This window comes from Limulus polyphemus, unplaced genomic scaffold (assembly GCF_000517525.1).
Source record: "Limulus polyphemus unplaced genomic scaffold, Limulus_polyphemus-2.1.2 Scaffold962, whole genome shotgun sequence".
NCBI classification, from domain to species: domain Eukaryota; kingdom Metazoa; phylum Arthropoda; class Merostomata; order Xiphosura; family Limulidae; genus Limulus; species Limulus polyphemus.
In genome coordinates, this window is record NW_013666572.1 from 264,753 (window position 1) to 280,494 (window position 15,742).

At 34.5% G+C, this 15,742-nt stretch overlaps 1 protein-coding gene across 4 annotated transcripts in view; it reads left to right on the forward strand.

Annotated features, from left to right (window-relative positions):
- The window catches only part of LOC106461447 (homeobox protein Hox-B4-like), a 72,405-nt gene extending 56,704 nt beyond the window's left edge, over positions 1-15,701 (forward strand). The window contains exons 2-5 of one of the 4 annotated variants that reach the window (XM_022388424.1): positions 8,744-9,381; positions 9,665-10,534; positions 11,536-11,846; positions 14,025-15,701. In XM_022388424.1, coding sequence (XP_022244132.1) covers positions 9,937-10,534; positions 11,536-11,840 — 903 coding nt within the window. In that variant the 5' untranslated portion in view covers positions 8,744-9,381; positions 9,665-9,936 and the 3' untranslated portion in view covers positions 11,841-11,846; positions 14,025-15,701. Of the gene's footprint in view, positions 1-1,291; positions 2,082-2,385; positions 5,288-8,743; positions 10,535-11,535; positions 11,847-14,024 lie in introns of those variants that run through there. The other 3 variants (XM_022388423.1, XM_022388425.1, XM_013921268.2) reach the window with 3 other exon arrangements.
- Positions 15,702-15,742: the final 41 nt, after the last annotated feature.

Here is a 15,742-nt window from a genome sequence, read left to right on the forward strand (position 1 = left end):
ATGAGACAAAAATTCGGAAACGACACCAAAAGTTAAAATGACTTTTTTTTCTTTATATTATATAACCTGTTTGTTTTTAAAGGCAAATCCACGGCGGGCTATCTGATGTGTCTAACGCGGGGAATCGAACACCGGATTGTAGCTTTGTAAGTCCGTAAACTTACCGCTGTCCCATAGGGGTACTCCTATCATAACCAACACAGGTAACATTCGTAATTCAATATTTCACGACGAGACCATTCGCTAAATTCTTGTTTCTCAAGATGGGGGAGGGGGGGAGAAAAAATTAAATGAACGAAGCCTCATTAATTATCGCAGTACTAAATGTTTATGCAAATCATTGTTGAATTTCAAACGGTATCCATCTTCGTATATTGAGTTAGTCTCGATAAACCAATCAGCCTCGGCCCTCGGAGGGTATGAAACCTGTTGAGTCAGATGAATCATCAGACGTTTTGAATAATATAGTGGTATGTACCTTACTATGACGTATACTATAACGTCATGGAAAGTGTGCTTTTAATTTTTTTTACGTCATAGAAAGTATGTATTCAACTACTACCTCGTAATCTTCATTTATTTATTTTTTCCATTAAAAATATTTTATAACGACTTTTACTCAAGAAACAAAATAATAAAAATATAAAATAAAAAATAGTACGAATACTTATTGCGGTTTATATACTGCTTAAACACATTGCAGAGCAAAATATTTGAGCTTATATCTTAAGAAATGAACTCTTAAAACTTTATATACACACACGTTATTTTTTTATCGCCATTAAGTTTCTGATATGTTTAATGATTTTTTTTTATAACTGCGCATGTGTAATAATCAGACTCGTTCCATATAAATTTAAGTATTTATAACCATCGTTAAGTATTCTGTTAGAATATTTATAGCTGATGACTGTATAGATATTTGGTTTGGTTTGTTTGAAATTAAGCATAAAGCTACACAATGGGCTATCTGTGCTCTTCCCACCACGGGTATCGAAACCCGGTTTCTAGTGTTGTAAGTCCGAAGATGTACCGCTATGCCACTTGGGGGGGAGGGCGTATAGATATTCTGGCAAAACTATTCATATATATATTCTTTGATAGCTTTTTTATTCATCTATATGAAAAGTTTTTACTTAGTTCCTAAATTCTTTATTCGCATGTTATTCTTTTCAAAACGTTAGGAGGCTAGAATTTTTTTCGCTATATATATATACATATACCGATAATTATAAGATTGTTTTGAATTTTATGAAATTAATTACACAGCTTTATTCTTCGTATGTAAAAGGAAGTTCATATTCGGGTGTCATAATCGATCTCTTCGACTGCTTCCACGCAGGAATCCCTGTTAGGAATAAACAGGTGTTTACTTCTGAGCTACGAACACATCATTCTGGACTCATATGTCACACACACAGATAGGACCATTAAGCTTGGCAAACGAGAGCACAGTTTGCTGAGTGACAGCGGTCATCTCTGGGACTTCATTGGCCAACTTTGGTCACGTGGTTCTTTTTTTCGCTGAATATCATTAGGCTCTGGACGTAAGGGTCGCGGGTGCAAGGGGGACCACAAATCATTTGTCCTCCACTTCCTAAACTTCATTATGAGTTCGTATTTCGGCGAATTTTCGCCCAATAATTGGGCTAACGACAACCAAGAACATTATTTTGAGCAAAACTCCAAATATGCAATGAATTACAATGATAGCCATTACCCCCAGTTTGCACCAGCGGTTCCTTTCAGTTCACGTTGTCCACAAAACTATGGAAGATTAGAGGTATCAAACATCCCTACAAAAACTCCCTTATATGACCAAAGTCCAGGAGAGTGTGATATTATACAGTCTTTTTGTCCAGGATTTGTGCCGTCCCGTCCTGTTCCAAATTCACTACCCGCAGAGAACCGAAATTTCAGTAGCTGTAAGGTGACGACATTCCCTTCTCCCAGTAACCCTGCCTTCGAAACGACTCCCACCGTAACCAACCAGAGTTATGACGGTAGAGTTCCGGAGTCTTCTAACACAACTTACGCAGCACTAAAGACAAATTTTTATCCCTGGATGAAATCCTACACAGGTCAGTACAGGTTTTTTTTTATTATTGTTTGTCCGTCTGTTTACCAAAACTTTGTCTCTTTCCAAATCACTCTTATCTATATACTCTCGTCCGTTTTTTTTAATAAAACAAAACTCTCACGTGAAACCTCGAGCTCCGCGTGATCTTTTTTTTTTGTATTCAAAATAACGCCAGTCTACATGTATGACGTCACTTAAAGTACTGGTTAGGGCTAACATTTATTATGTGTTCAAATGACATCTTTATTATTATCTCCTGTTATGTGAAATCTTTCAAATGCATTGTTATACTTTTTTTTAAACAGATTCTGGTCAAGCACCTAAACGGACCCGTCAAACCTACACTCGCTACCAAACTCTGGAGCTGGAGAAGGAGTTCCATTTTAATCGCTATTTAACAAGACGTCGAAGAATAGAAATCGCTCACACTCTGGGTTTGACCGAACGACAAATAAAAATTTGGTTTCAAAACAGAAGAATGAAAGCCAAAAAAGAAAATAAGTTTCAAGTTTTCGAAGATCAAGAAAGTACAAATTCACAGTCTGAAAATGAAGTCAAAGATAGCTCATTTCATGAAAAAGATACAAGTGTGGCTACTTAAATGTTCGTTTTTGTCAGTTGGGATTCCTGTGAGATACCTAAAACAAGATACTGTATTGAGATAGTTTAAGCCTTGAAAATAGTGTTGAGCCTAGACCTGGAATTGTATAAGTCAACCCTTCTCCCCGACAGTTCACTTTTAAGACAAGTAAGGTTAATTTATTGCATTGCTATTGAAAGGGTTAGGTCTATTTCAGTCTGATTGTTCGTGCTAAAAGCTTCCGAATGTCCAGTACAGAAGACCGGCAATCTTGGAGCGTACAAACGGGGGGAAATTTACACCTCTGGCAAAGTTTTCTCATTCACTCCTATTTAGCTTGACACTAGGAAGAGTTCAGGTGTGTGAGTGGTTTTACAGCACTGAATCTGACAAACTGACGGGTTTATGATGGCAAGGTTTTCTGGTACTAAGAAACAAATGTACTAGGCCTATCGCTTTCTAAACGGCTCTGTGCGAGTTCATTCGCGTTCCTAACGCAATTCTTTTCTCCATAATTTGCACAAAACAACTTCAAAGAACAGGTAAACAACTAGCTTGTTGAAGCGGTAAGTTCACAGCATATATATTTATATACCGGGATTATTATCATTTAGAGATGTGAGTGACTCTAATAATCCATAATAAACCCAGATTTAGAAAATAGTTCTTCTCAATCACGTTTGAATAATAACTGAGATGGTGATCGTATGTTCTTCACTTAGTTTGAACAAAAATACCTATAAAAGTAATATAAAAACCATACAGACATTTGGTAAGATAGTTAGGTTAGGAGAAATACACTGGCTCGATCTTGAGATTGTCTTTTATGCCGGTGCTCTCTACGGCTCATCACGAGAGGGTTTTGACCAAAGGCGAGTTAAACGGACCTCTTCTAATCCGCCCCTTTCGTTTTCTCCGTTTTTCTATAGCAGTTTGTAACTTGACTAATTATTTTGCCCACTGAATTGCGTCGCAAATCTTCAAAATAGTTTGGTTCATGAGAATTTACACGTTAGTTTTTTCTTTATTAGTTGCAACTCAGTTAAGTCGTGTCTTCACACACACACACATAAAACTAACTTATGTACCTATCTTTTCATATTAGCTTGATCACTTGTATCTATTATGAGTGGAATCAAACAGTTTTAGAAATCAAGAGCACATATATAACATACTACTATATTAATACGAAGCTAAACATATATGCCTTGACATCAACAAAACATTAAATTGTGTGTAAAGTAACTAAATAAGTGGTCCCACATGCACATCAAAAAGACAAGCGGAAATTGTAGAGATTACAGAGTAATAAAGACAGCGGCGAGCAACCCACATGGTACATTTTATTGAACTCATAATTCACAGAAGGTTTAGTCCAAATGGCCATTCGGTTTGTTTGAGCATTTTCCCAAGTGTTAGTCATTTACCAATTTCTCGGAAGCTCTTCTCTACAAATTTACACAGTCATCAAGATAATTAAAACCAATGTAAATATATATATATATATAGTGAAGTTTTATTCTATAATTTGTTTAACATACGAGTAAGTAAAGGTTAATTATACCTCTAGAGTATTCTACCTCAACGTTTTGTAAGATATCTGTACACAGACTGATCACCTGTATTTGTGATACAGCTTGCTTTAAAATACGGGTACTGGAACTATTTTTTTTAAGATTTCTTCATTTGATCTTTCTTCTCGTTTTTTTTTAAAGTAAGCTAAAATAGTTATAACTATTCTGGTAAATTCACTGCTAAATTTTGTACTTGTGATGTGTGTATATTCCGAAAACCTTTTGAAAGATAAATACAATGAATATCCAAAGGTTTCTTCGATGTACCACACTATTGTGATGAATTGGTTGTGTTGACTTCTTTAATAACTTTTGTTTGTTTGTTTTTAGTTTCTAAAATATATCCAGAACAAAGTATTTATAAGGGATTAAATATGTTCTATCGAATATTAACACTAGATATGTTGAAAGGTTAACACATATAGATGTCGCCTTCACGTGTTTAAAGTGGTACATGTTTAAATATGATACCCATAAGAGGTGTGTGATGTGTTACCAACACATACACTGGTATTGTTTATATTTTATGATGAGGAATGTGTGAAGTCTATAAGTAACGTTTGATGTGCACGTAAAAATTAAATTTGTTAAGCTATGACAGTTATGTCAGTGAAGTGATGTGATTACTTGTATCTGAATTATTCAATAATGCAGATATAGAAGATTATTAAAACAAGAACAGTTTTTTTTTGTTTGTTTTGGATTGAGTAAATTGTTTTAGTGCGTCGTGGTCGTGAAACATTGTCATGGCCTTGATATTCTTACTTCTTTAAACACACTGTGTCTGAGACTCACACAGGAAGTTGGTAAATTAATGTGATTACTGCTAAAGAGAAGTTCCAAAAATCAAATATTGAAGTTCCTTTTTGAGTGTGAAATGTGATGTAAGTTTATTAGCTGTTTGTTCCAAAAATCAAATATTGAAGTTCCTTTTTGAGTGTGAAATGTGATGTAAGTTTATTAGCTGGTTGTTCCAAAAATCAAATATTGAAGTTCCTTTTTGAGTGTGAAATGTGATGTAAGTTTATTAGCTGGTTATAGTGTGACATACAATTATTGTATACCACTGATAACCAAGTAAAAATATATTCCTATATATATATATATACAAATAAAGAATAACTTATTGTGTAGAACTGGTGTTTCTGAGTGGTTTTATAGAATTTGGGATATTTTTGAATGGGTACATAGAATATAAGCACAGTATTTTCACTGATGTCTCCCAATATGTCATCTTAAGTCACTCTGTATGTAAGTGTTATTCCATACCCTGTGAACAAGGAATACATAGATATATCACTTTTATTAGATGTTACATCAATAAGTATATATATATATATAATATCATATAGCGTTTAATAGACACTGGGCCATATTAAATATACAACAGAAAATTATAAATAAAATAAGAAGTTACTTGGAATATTTGTGACCGAAACATTTTTTTTTTGCTATGAAAATACTGTAAAAATATAAACACTTTACTGTAGATGTCATGCCATGTAAGTTTGAAATGAAAATGGCAATATTCATATACTGAAGGAAGGGAAGTCAGTGTAATTTAATACACATTATTTTATTAGATTTGTAAACTTGCAGTTAAAACTTAAGCAATTACCTTTTTTATTTCACTTGCTTTGAATCAATACTGCCATTCTCCACTTCAGAAAATACTTATAATAACAAAAAATGCACGTGCTCAGGAGATTTTCTGGAACATATCTCAACATGTTTATGATGAGCTCACACAATTACAGGCATATATCAAATAGACACCAAAAATAAGTATAGCTCCACCTGATGTTTTCAACCTAAAACAAATTTAAATTATATAATTAAATAAAACTTGAAAATACACTTCTTTTGGTGCCAATGGAATTAATTTTTTTTAAATGATGTGATATATGTGCACCCAAAACTTGTACTTGTTAGTACTCCCCTAATTTAAACTTTAACACCCCTAAAATTACCCCCACTTACTTGTTTAGTATATGCATAACTTTCATATACAAACATGAAATTTTCAGTTAAACTCAAATTCTAACACAAAGCACTGTTATTGAAAAGTTGAAAGGATCGTGTTTTTGTTTCAAATATTCGAACATATTTACGTTAGTAGATGTTTCCAGTGCACAATTTCGTGTGAATTAGCAATTCTGGTTCTTCCCAATGACAGAGTTTACGTAACTAACCAACCGAAAACTTCCCCTTTCGATAATCTTTGGTTCAGTAACACAAAATTTGTCGATCCAACCGAAAACCGGTCGCCATCTTTGTTTACATTTAAAATCGACATTATGGCGTCGTCTGAGCCTAGGCGCAGGCGCAAGTAATGGCGTGCACTAAAAAAAAAAGGAAGGACTAGGGTAACAGTTCAGTTGAGATAGTAAGATTAGTCAATAAGTTAAAACGTACAAGATTCGTTAGTTTAATTTCATCGAGTATTTGGACATAAAAATGGCGTTTAACTTATTCGTTTATTTTCTCATTGTTATTAATAAAGATTATTGAATTGCTAATAAAAACTGCGGGTTTGACGAATAAAAATAAACGTGTTTAAGGCTTTATTGTTATAGTAATGTAACCAAGTGTAAAACCATGTTATAGTAATGTAACCAAGTGTAAAACCAAATATTGAGTCATCTTTAAGTTAATTTAATTTTTGTTCTGAGAATTGGTTAAGAGTAGAAACCAAATTAGCACTAAACATTGGCTTAACGAAAACTTAACGAGTCTAGTAGTGGTAATAACTGTAACAACTACTGAGCTATGAATACCGTTTTAGTTGTGTTACCTTAGACATCAGTCTAGTAGTGGTAAGACATAACTAACCAACACGTAACTGTGACAGATGTAAAGCTATGAACACCGTTTTAGTTGTGTTACCCCAGGCAACAGTCTAGTAGTGGTAATAACTGTAACAACTACTGAGCTATGAATACCGTTTTAGTTGTGTTACCTTAGACATCAGTCTAGTAGTGGTAAGACATAACTAACCAACACGTAACTGTAACAGAGATGTCTAAGGTAACACAACTAAAGCAGTATTCATAGCTCAGTAGTTGTTACAGTTATTACCACTACTAGACTGTTGCCTAAGGTAACAGAACTAAAACGGTATTCATAACTCAGTAGTTGTTACAGTTATTACCACTACTAGACTAATGTCTAAGGTAACACAACTAAAACGGTGTTCATAGCTTTACATCTGTCACAGTTACGTGTTGGTTAGTTATGTCTTACCACTACTAGACTGATGTCTAAGGTAACACAACTAAAACGGTATTCATAACTCAGTAGTTGTTACAGTTATTACCACTACTAGACTAATGTCTAAGGTAACACAATTAAAACGGTGTTCATAGTTTTGCATCTGTCACAGTTACGTGTTGGTTAGTTATATCTTACCACTACTAGACTGATGTCTAATGTAACACAACTAAAACGATGTTCATAGCTCAGTAGTTGTTACAGTTATTACCACTACTAGACTGATGTCTAATGTAACACAACTAAAACGGTGTTCATGGCGTTACAGTTATGTGTTGGATACTTGTTACCACTACTAAACCGATATATATAAGGTAATACAAAACGTTGTCTATAGCTTTAGCACAAATAGCTACACTTTTCAAGTTCAGGTGTATGTTTGGATGTATGAAACAAATAGAGGTGCACTCAGATTCATGATACACCTGCTTAACATCGTGGTTTAAAAAAGTTTTAAAATATATCACTCACATATACATACAACCCGTAGCTAAACAGTCTCTATTGTTAATCCACGTTCATATTTACTGTCTAGCCGCTTCGGTTAAAGCTACTTTTCCCGAAGCGCTGAGTAGGTTTGAAGCCGATAAAAACAGCGCTGTTTCCGTCAAGGCAGAGGGTGTCATCTGGCAGAAATAAACTACATTAACAAATCCTCGGTCGTGTAAAAACTCCGGATAAACAAACAGCTTATGACAGTTAACATTTCAAAGCGTTGGTAATCAGAACAAGATCGTTTTAAACAGGGGGAAAGCGCGCATGTGATTCTTAGTAAAAAGTTGTACAAACACCGAAAAACTACACCATATTTTATGGGGAAAAAAAAAGATATTTAAACCAGGGACGTTTCCTTATATAATAAATAAACGTAACTTACTCTTCTAAGTCTTATGCAAGTGATAACAGTGTGGAACTCCTAAACATGTATGTACCTTGTGTTTTGTGAGGTAACGATAAAATGGTGTATATAGCCGTGTTTACCAGGGAATAAGCCGATGGAACGGAATAGAAGAAAAGGGGCAAGTCGTTGTGATCGTGCTAGAATGGCAGACAACTTACCTCTGGGGGCCTTGTGACAACTCGTAGCTTCTGTTGTCTCTGACGTAGGCCAGTAATAAATAATTCATGTGCTGAGCAGAAGATGCTCTAAAACACGCGTATATGGTTTGTCACGTGTTCTGTAGCCAAGAAATTTGAACACGTTTTTTTTTTTATATATATTTTATTTATTTGAACTAGATGCTATATCCTGATCATGCGTATTCGGACATCTCTCATACTCTCGTTCCTGGGACCTAAAGACGAATGAGAAAGGAACAGGGAAGAGATAGTTGGAGAATTCTGGCAGTTATTAATTGAGGGGGAAGAAATTATAATGTGGTTGCTGGGTTTCGGAATGTTCTGAGCGTCTCATTCGCCCAGAAAGGTATCGATCACGAAAGAAAATGAGCAGTAGGAAAAGGCTGGATTTCTGAGACCGGAGAGCTGGCAGTCCCCAAGCATATCGAACCTGGCCTCTGGAAACTTGGAGCACGTTATCAGGCGTGTAACACGCGGCCCCTGCCAGACCAAGGCCCGTGCCTGGAGAGAGAGACACAGAGCATACAGAGAAACACCCAGTCACGCCTAAGACCACGTTTTCAAGACGACTGAGACACGGCAGGCTATAAACCAAGGGTTCTGGTAGTGTACAGCCATCTGTGACTGGATGAGCACGATGTCTCCACCCTGAATCTTCAAGGAACTGTCTACATAACACGAGACTCAAAACTACCATTTTGATTTTAGTCTTTGAGCTTAAACTGTTTAACTAAAGTTCCTTGTCCTTATCTTCTCTAAGACTGAAGTCCGTGGCAGTGCTATCAAAGTTACTGCTGGTAAGTTTATTAGCCAGTAGCTCGGTTTGGGCTACACGGATAACTCTGACACTATCAATAATAGTATCCTCTACAATAATAATAAGTCGTATCTGAAAAAAATAAAATAAAAATCTGACTAAAACTGCCCGTTTTGATCTCTCTCTCTTTTGAACAGTAGCTTTTACATAAATCATTTTCTTAGTTAATATATTTAGAGAGCGTTTAGTGTGCCTTGGGCCTTTTTTTAAACTAAAGTGCCAGCCTACTTTATCACTAAAACATAAATTTTCTCACTTTTCAGGGGCTCTTTAAAAGAGAGAAAAGATTGGCGCGATAATTAATCGGTTTCCTAAAAGCTACTTTCCTTGATTATGTACTTAACCTTTAACTTTTGCATGATTCTGATTGGACATTGAGAATCACGTGGGGAGTAAGGAGTGCCATATTTGAAATTATGTGCTTTTAAAAGTGTGTCAGAGGTTTTCCGAAGTGCAACACTGACATAATTCATCAAAATTGCGTGGAATATTGGACACAATTATTTTTGAACTACAAATCACGGCGAGCAGATAAATGAGCTCGTATCAGTTTGTCAATTCTCTAACTCCGTGCTACGGCCACCGTGTGCAGGAAGCGGCTGCCCAGGACTACTACACCCCTCAGGTGCCGGCTTACAACAGTTGTTTTAGTGGTCCGGCGTCTCCTGTCCAGCACTATGGACCTTATTCTCAACCTACAGTTCCTCCCCTACAGAATGGGGATCATACGCATTTCAATAGTTGCAGTCAGCGTCTAAGTCACCCTAATCCCAGCCCAAGTCCGAGAACGCCGACACCATCAGTAACACCGGTACCGAGCTGCAAATATGCAGAGCCCAGCGCGGCATCACCGCAGGACCTAAGTACGACTTCCAGTTCACAGCAGCCGGCTCCGACCAGCCCGAAACCCCGAAGTTCACCACAACCTCCGCGGCAGTCTCAACCTCAGCCAACAGGTGGACATCAGCAGTCACAGTCACCGGGACAACAACCACAGCAGCAACAAAGTTCGCAATCACAACAAAGCCAATCAAACCAACCAGCTCAAACTCAGAACAACCAACAAAAAGGAAACGAGTCGTCTAACCAGCCTCACATTTACCCGTGGATGAGGAAGACCCACGTTGGACAGAGTAAGTAGACTCAGCTATTATGGTTCACAATTAAAATCGCCAACTCTTCCTTTCCAATGAGTAAATATCGATGTCCTTACGGTTCTGCAGATCTCCGCTGAGGCAGGGTAACTTTCGCGGTGTGAGCATGCAGGAGCTCTTGCAGCCACTTTTCAGTGTAGAGAAATGCAGTAAATATTCCACGGCCAAGTGCTGTCAGACCAGGTTTCTCCTCCCTTCTCCCATAACACGCGCCACGTTAGTCCTATAAAACTTTCCGCAAGGCCATAATTTTGTCACTTTCTTGACCCAAAGAAAAGAGCTTAGCTTCCAGCGAACGAGAATCTAGCCATAAAACTAAACGAGCTTTAGAATGCCCAGCCCAACTAGAAAGACAGTTTTATGGTGGCTATAAAACCTGTCAGGGAATGCAGAGCTTGGTAAGGAAGAGTTGTAGCGTTAACAATAACTGTTAGAGAGAAGAAGAAATTCGACACTAGGGGGAGAAAAATATTTATTGCTGTAATTATTGTGTAATATGAAACAGATAATTTACAGAAATACTTATAAAATAATTCTACCAATAACAGTATAATGCAGGAATTTTCAAACGTAGTTTCTGTTTTACTCTTTCAAGTGGTATGGAAAGCTTATGATTAACATATTTTTCAAGTGGTATGGAAAGCTTATGATTAACATATTTTTCAAGTGGTATGAAAAGCTTATGATTAACATATTTTTCAAGTGGTATGGAAAGCTTATGATTAACATATTTTTCAAGTGGTATGGAAAGCTTATGATTATCATATTTTTCAAGTGGTATGGAAAGCTTATGATTAACATATTTTTCAAGTGGTATGGAAAGCTTATGATTAACATATTTTTCAAGTGGTATGGAAAGCTAAGGATTAACATATTTTTCAAGTGGTATGGAAAGCTTATGATTAACATCTTTTTCTTTTCACTTATTTGAGTTCCGTATATTTTCATAATACACAAACAGTTCTTTTTTTTATGTATAGATGGAGTAAATGCGATGGGTGAAACCAAACGTCAAAGAACATCGTACACTCGCTACCAAACTTTGGAATTGGAAAAAGAATTTCATTTCAACCGTTACCTGACTCGACGCAGAAGAATAGAGATCGCCCACGCCCTCTGTCTGAGTGAACGACAGATCAAAATCTGGTTCCAGAATCGTAGAATGAAGTGGAAAAAGGAGCACAAAATGGCTAATACAGTTCCACCTCAGATACCTCACCACCAGGTGATGGTTAATACAGTTCATGGGTTCAGGGAATACAACTACAGTAACAGTGTTTATTAAACAGTTGTAAGTTCACCAGAGATTTTTTTTTTAATTTAGACGAGAAAAGAATTAAAGATATCATTAAAAGATTAAAAAATTAAAGATTAGAGATATCGTAAACCCTATGATTCATTGATAGAATGAGAACGATCTAATTTAGGGAAAATATTAACAAATGCTTATAGGTTTTGGATGCGAGATTTCTCGGAGTTAATAGTGTGTATTTACGTTTTACTTAATTTCTGTCAATTTAAAAAAAAAAGCTCAATATTTTTATGTCTTTTCAAAGGGAAAAAAATGTCTAATGTGTTTTGTCTACAGCAGAGTTGATGTCCAGAACATATACTAAGTTGGAAATATAGTTACAAATTTTATTTTGATCAAGGCCTTTAATTAACTACCATTTCATTTGTTCATTAATTACTTATTATGGTTACCAAAAAGGTTATTTATATTAATAAGTTCACGAATATTTCAATAGAAATTACTATTTACAGAAGAGCGGAAAATAGATATAATATATTTGTTATATCATAAACGAGGTTCAGTTTCGAAATCTTAACACTAGGAGCATTTAATGAGGAAAATTCACGACCTGTTAAGTAAAACATTTTCAAGGATCTATAAAAAGTTAAGTATGCCTTGCCTAATCGGCAGGTTACATGTTGCATGCTTAAGTTGCATGGTTCCTGTATTTTGAAAAGCATTCTATACTTTACTGCAATTCAAAATAAAAAAACAAAACAATTTTTTAAAGTTCTAAACACGCTATAAACTCCGCTGTATAATATCAGAGAAACCTTTATTTTTTAAGAAACATCAATATAGAAGTCCTAATTCTGTTTTTCTGATTACTATTACTTGAAAATTTAAAGTAATTTTGATGCTTTGCTATATTTTGTTGCCAGTATTTCCTCAATTACGAACATAATTAAACGAAGCTTTACATCTTACACATGTGTGTTAATGATATCAAACTGAACTTAAATAAAATTAAATTGTTAATCTTGATTAGGTACATCTTACACATGTGTGTTAATGATATCAAACTGAACTTAAATAAAATTAATTTGTTAATGTTGGTTAGGTACATCTTACACATGTGTGTTAATGATATCAAACTGAACTTAAATAAAATTAAATTGTTAATCTTGATTAGGTACATCTTACACATGTGTGTTAAAGATATCAAACTGGACTTAAATAAAATTAGTTTGTTAATGTTGGTTAGGTACATCTCACACATGTGTGTTAATGATATCAAACTGAACTTAACTAAAATTAATTTGTTAATGTTGGTTAGGTACATCTTACACATGTGTGTTAATGATATCAAACTGGACTTAAATAAAATTAATTTGTTAATGTTGGTTAGGTACATCTCACACATGTGTGTTAAAGATATCAAACTGAACTTAAATAAAATTAATTTGTTAATGTTGGTTAGGTACATCTTACACATATGTGTTAATGATATCAAACTGGACTTAAATAAAATTAGTTTGTTAATGTTGGTTAGATACATCTCACACATGTGTGTTAATGATATCAAACTGGACTTAAATAAAATTAGTTTGTTAGGGTTGTTTAGGTTATTAGGGGTTAAACAAATATTAAATAATTGCAAGGAGGACACATTCAAACATCTAACCAGCTTATTCGTACAAATCTGTCGAAAACATAATATATATAAATTATTTTCAAAATACGAAGTAATCCAAGTAAATTGTTTTGTTAGAAATATTAGAAAAATATATTATTTCTTGTAATTATTTAAGTATTCTTGAAAACAACAACTAAAATAATGTTACGTTAGATCAAACTAGCACAAAAAAGAATTCATATTTACCTGTTTTCAAAACACATCAGACCTCATTCTCCTGTATTGTTACTATTATTAATCATTTTTGTCAACTAGTACGTTTTTATTTTCTGGATAGCTTGGTATGTTTTTGTTGTTTTTTTTTAAATTTACTTGCAAATCAATGAGAAACAAAGAAATTATTGAAAAAATATTACGCCAAATAATAAGGCTGATTTAATAAAAAAAAAAAAGATATATTTATTACTATTTAATAATTCTTTAAATTAAGTATGTAATTATATGTCTTTGCTTGCATATCTTTTTCCAGAATATTCTACATAAATATTAATAATAGAATTATTGATCTGAAATATATCCCTTATTCTTCTTGTTTCCAGACGTTTCCTCCTCCCTCCCACTCCTGCTGATGCACAGAATGGTTTTCACCCTAGGACTTAAATCATACAGAGTTGGAAGGAGTTGATTCAAAGTTCAATATCGCCAACTTATTTATAAATGCACGCAGAACATAGAAAACTATGACGTATATTGCTTATACGTAACTGTTAGTTTTCTCACGTAACCTCTTCTTTTCATCCTTAGGGTTTCCTCAGCCAAGTGCTTCATTCTTATCGTAATCATTAATGCCTGCACTTGAAAATTTCAGTTTCAAGCTTCAACATTTTTTTTTTCACCACCTGATTTTATTGTTTTGAGCTACCAACGTGGCGTTAGAGTCACGTTTAATTGTTTGCCTTTCGTGAGCAGTTGGCTTTATCAAAAGTTTAAAAGATGTTCCAAAATATTAAAGCATACAGTTAATTGAAATTCACAGAAAGAAGAGTTGAAAGGCCTCCGAAAAGTTTCTGATGAATCTTGATAGACTCTGTGAAAGAAGATGAAATTCCTTCTTTGTAATGTAAAGAGACATCGATTTCCGATGGAGCCTGGTGGCAAAAAAATATATATATAAAAAAAATCGGTCTTTTAGGATGCGAACTGTAAAATAGCAAAGCATGGCAGTCAGAATTGTGGTGTTCTAAAAGAGTCCGAACTAGCGCGGAAGGAGACATCTAATACACCATATCTCTTTGAATATATATATATGTACCGACATTATATTAACTTTAAGTTATTGGTGTAACAAGATATTTAAGTATCCTAATGTGTGAAATTATAATCTACTTCTCTAGATAATTACATCTATTCAAAGTGTCGTGTGTGTCGTGTAACTGAAACGTGCACGTGCATATCTCAGGGCTGTGTGAATACATTACGCTACTGTCTTCTTACAATTTTTTCTGATCATCTCTAAGGTGTGTAAAAAGTCTTTAGGTACCTGGATTTTGTTTTTTGTGATGTGTCCCCCTAGCGGCTGGATATAAGCCTCCAGTATTGGCTAATCACTGTAAAGCTAGGTAGTATTTCTCGTTGTTAGTGGATTCCTTCTTTTAGTATTATGTAGAATGGTGACATACATAGGTTACAACGTTGGAAAGTAGACTTGGGGAGTCATTTAATTTTTTTTTTGTAAGATTTTGGAGTAAAAATGTCTGGATTTAAATTACAGGACCAAGATATGTCATTCCATTCTTTACAGCTATATAAAGAGAGATAATTCAACTTTAGAAGAATGAAATAATGTCATATTTTGTTATTTTTTATTAACAGAATATAGAGGATACCCGTATTCGGGTTTGTGCAATCGGTTTGACCCATTTACATCTTGTACAGTTCCATTATATTGTGAATTTTTTTTTTCTCTTAGTTTATAAATATCCGTTACTCTTCAGTCTTACTTAAGAAACACACAAAAAATGCTCATTTGGTTGATTAAAACAGAAATATTATTATGTTTCTCTCTGTCTTAGTGGTTTCACTTAATCCTTTTAATTAAGTAATCCCAGATCCTATTGGTGGAATACGTGTGTAAATAATGTAAATGTAATACTACTATATGACGTGTAGAGTATTATTGTGATGTATTGTTGTCCACTTGAGCTTGGACCTGGTTTTGTGTAGGCCTCTCTTAAGGCTTAGTTCATATACTTTGTCATGTTGAAAAATAAATATTATACGCCAGCCTTTGTGTATTTATTGTTTGTTTGTTTGTTTG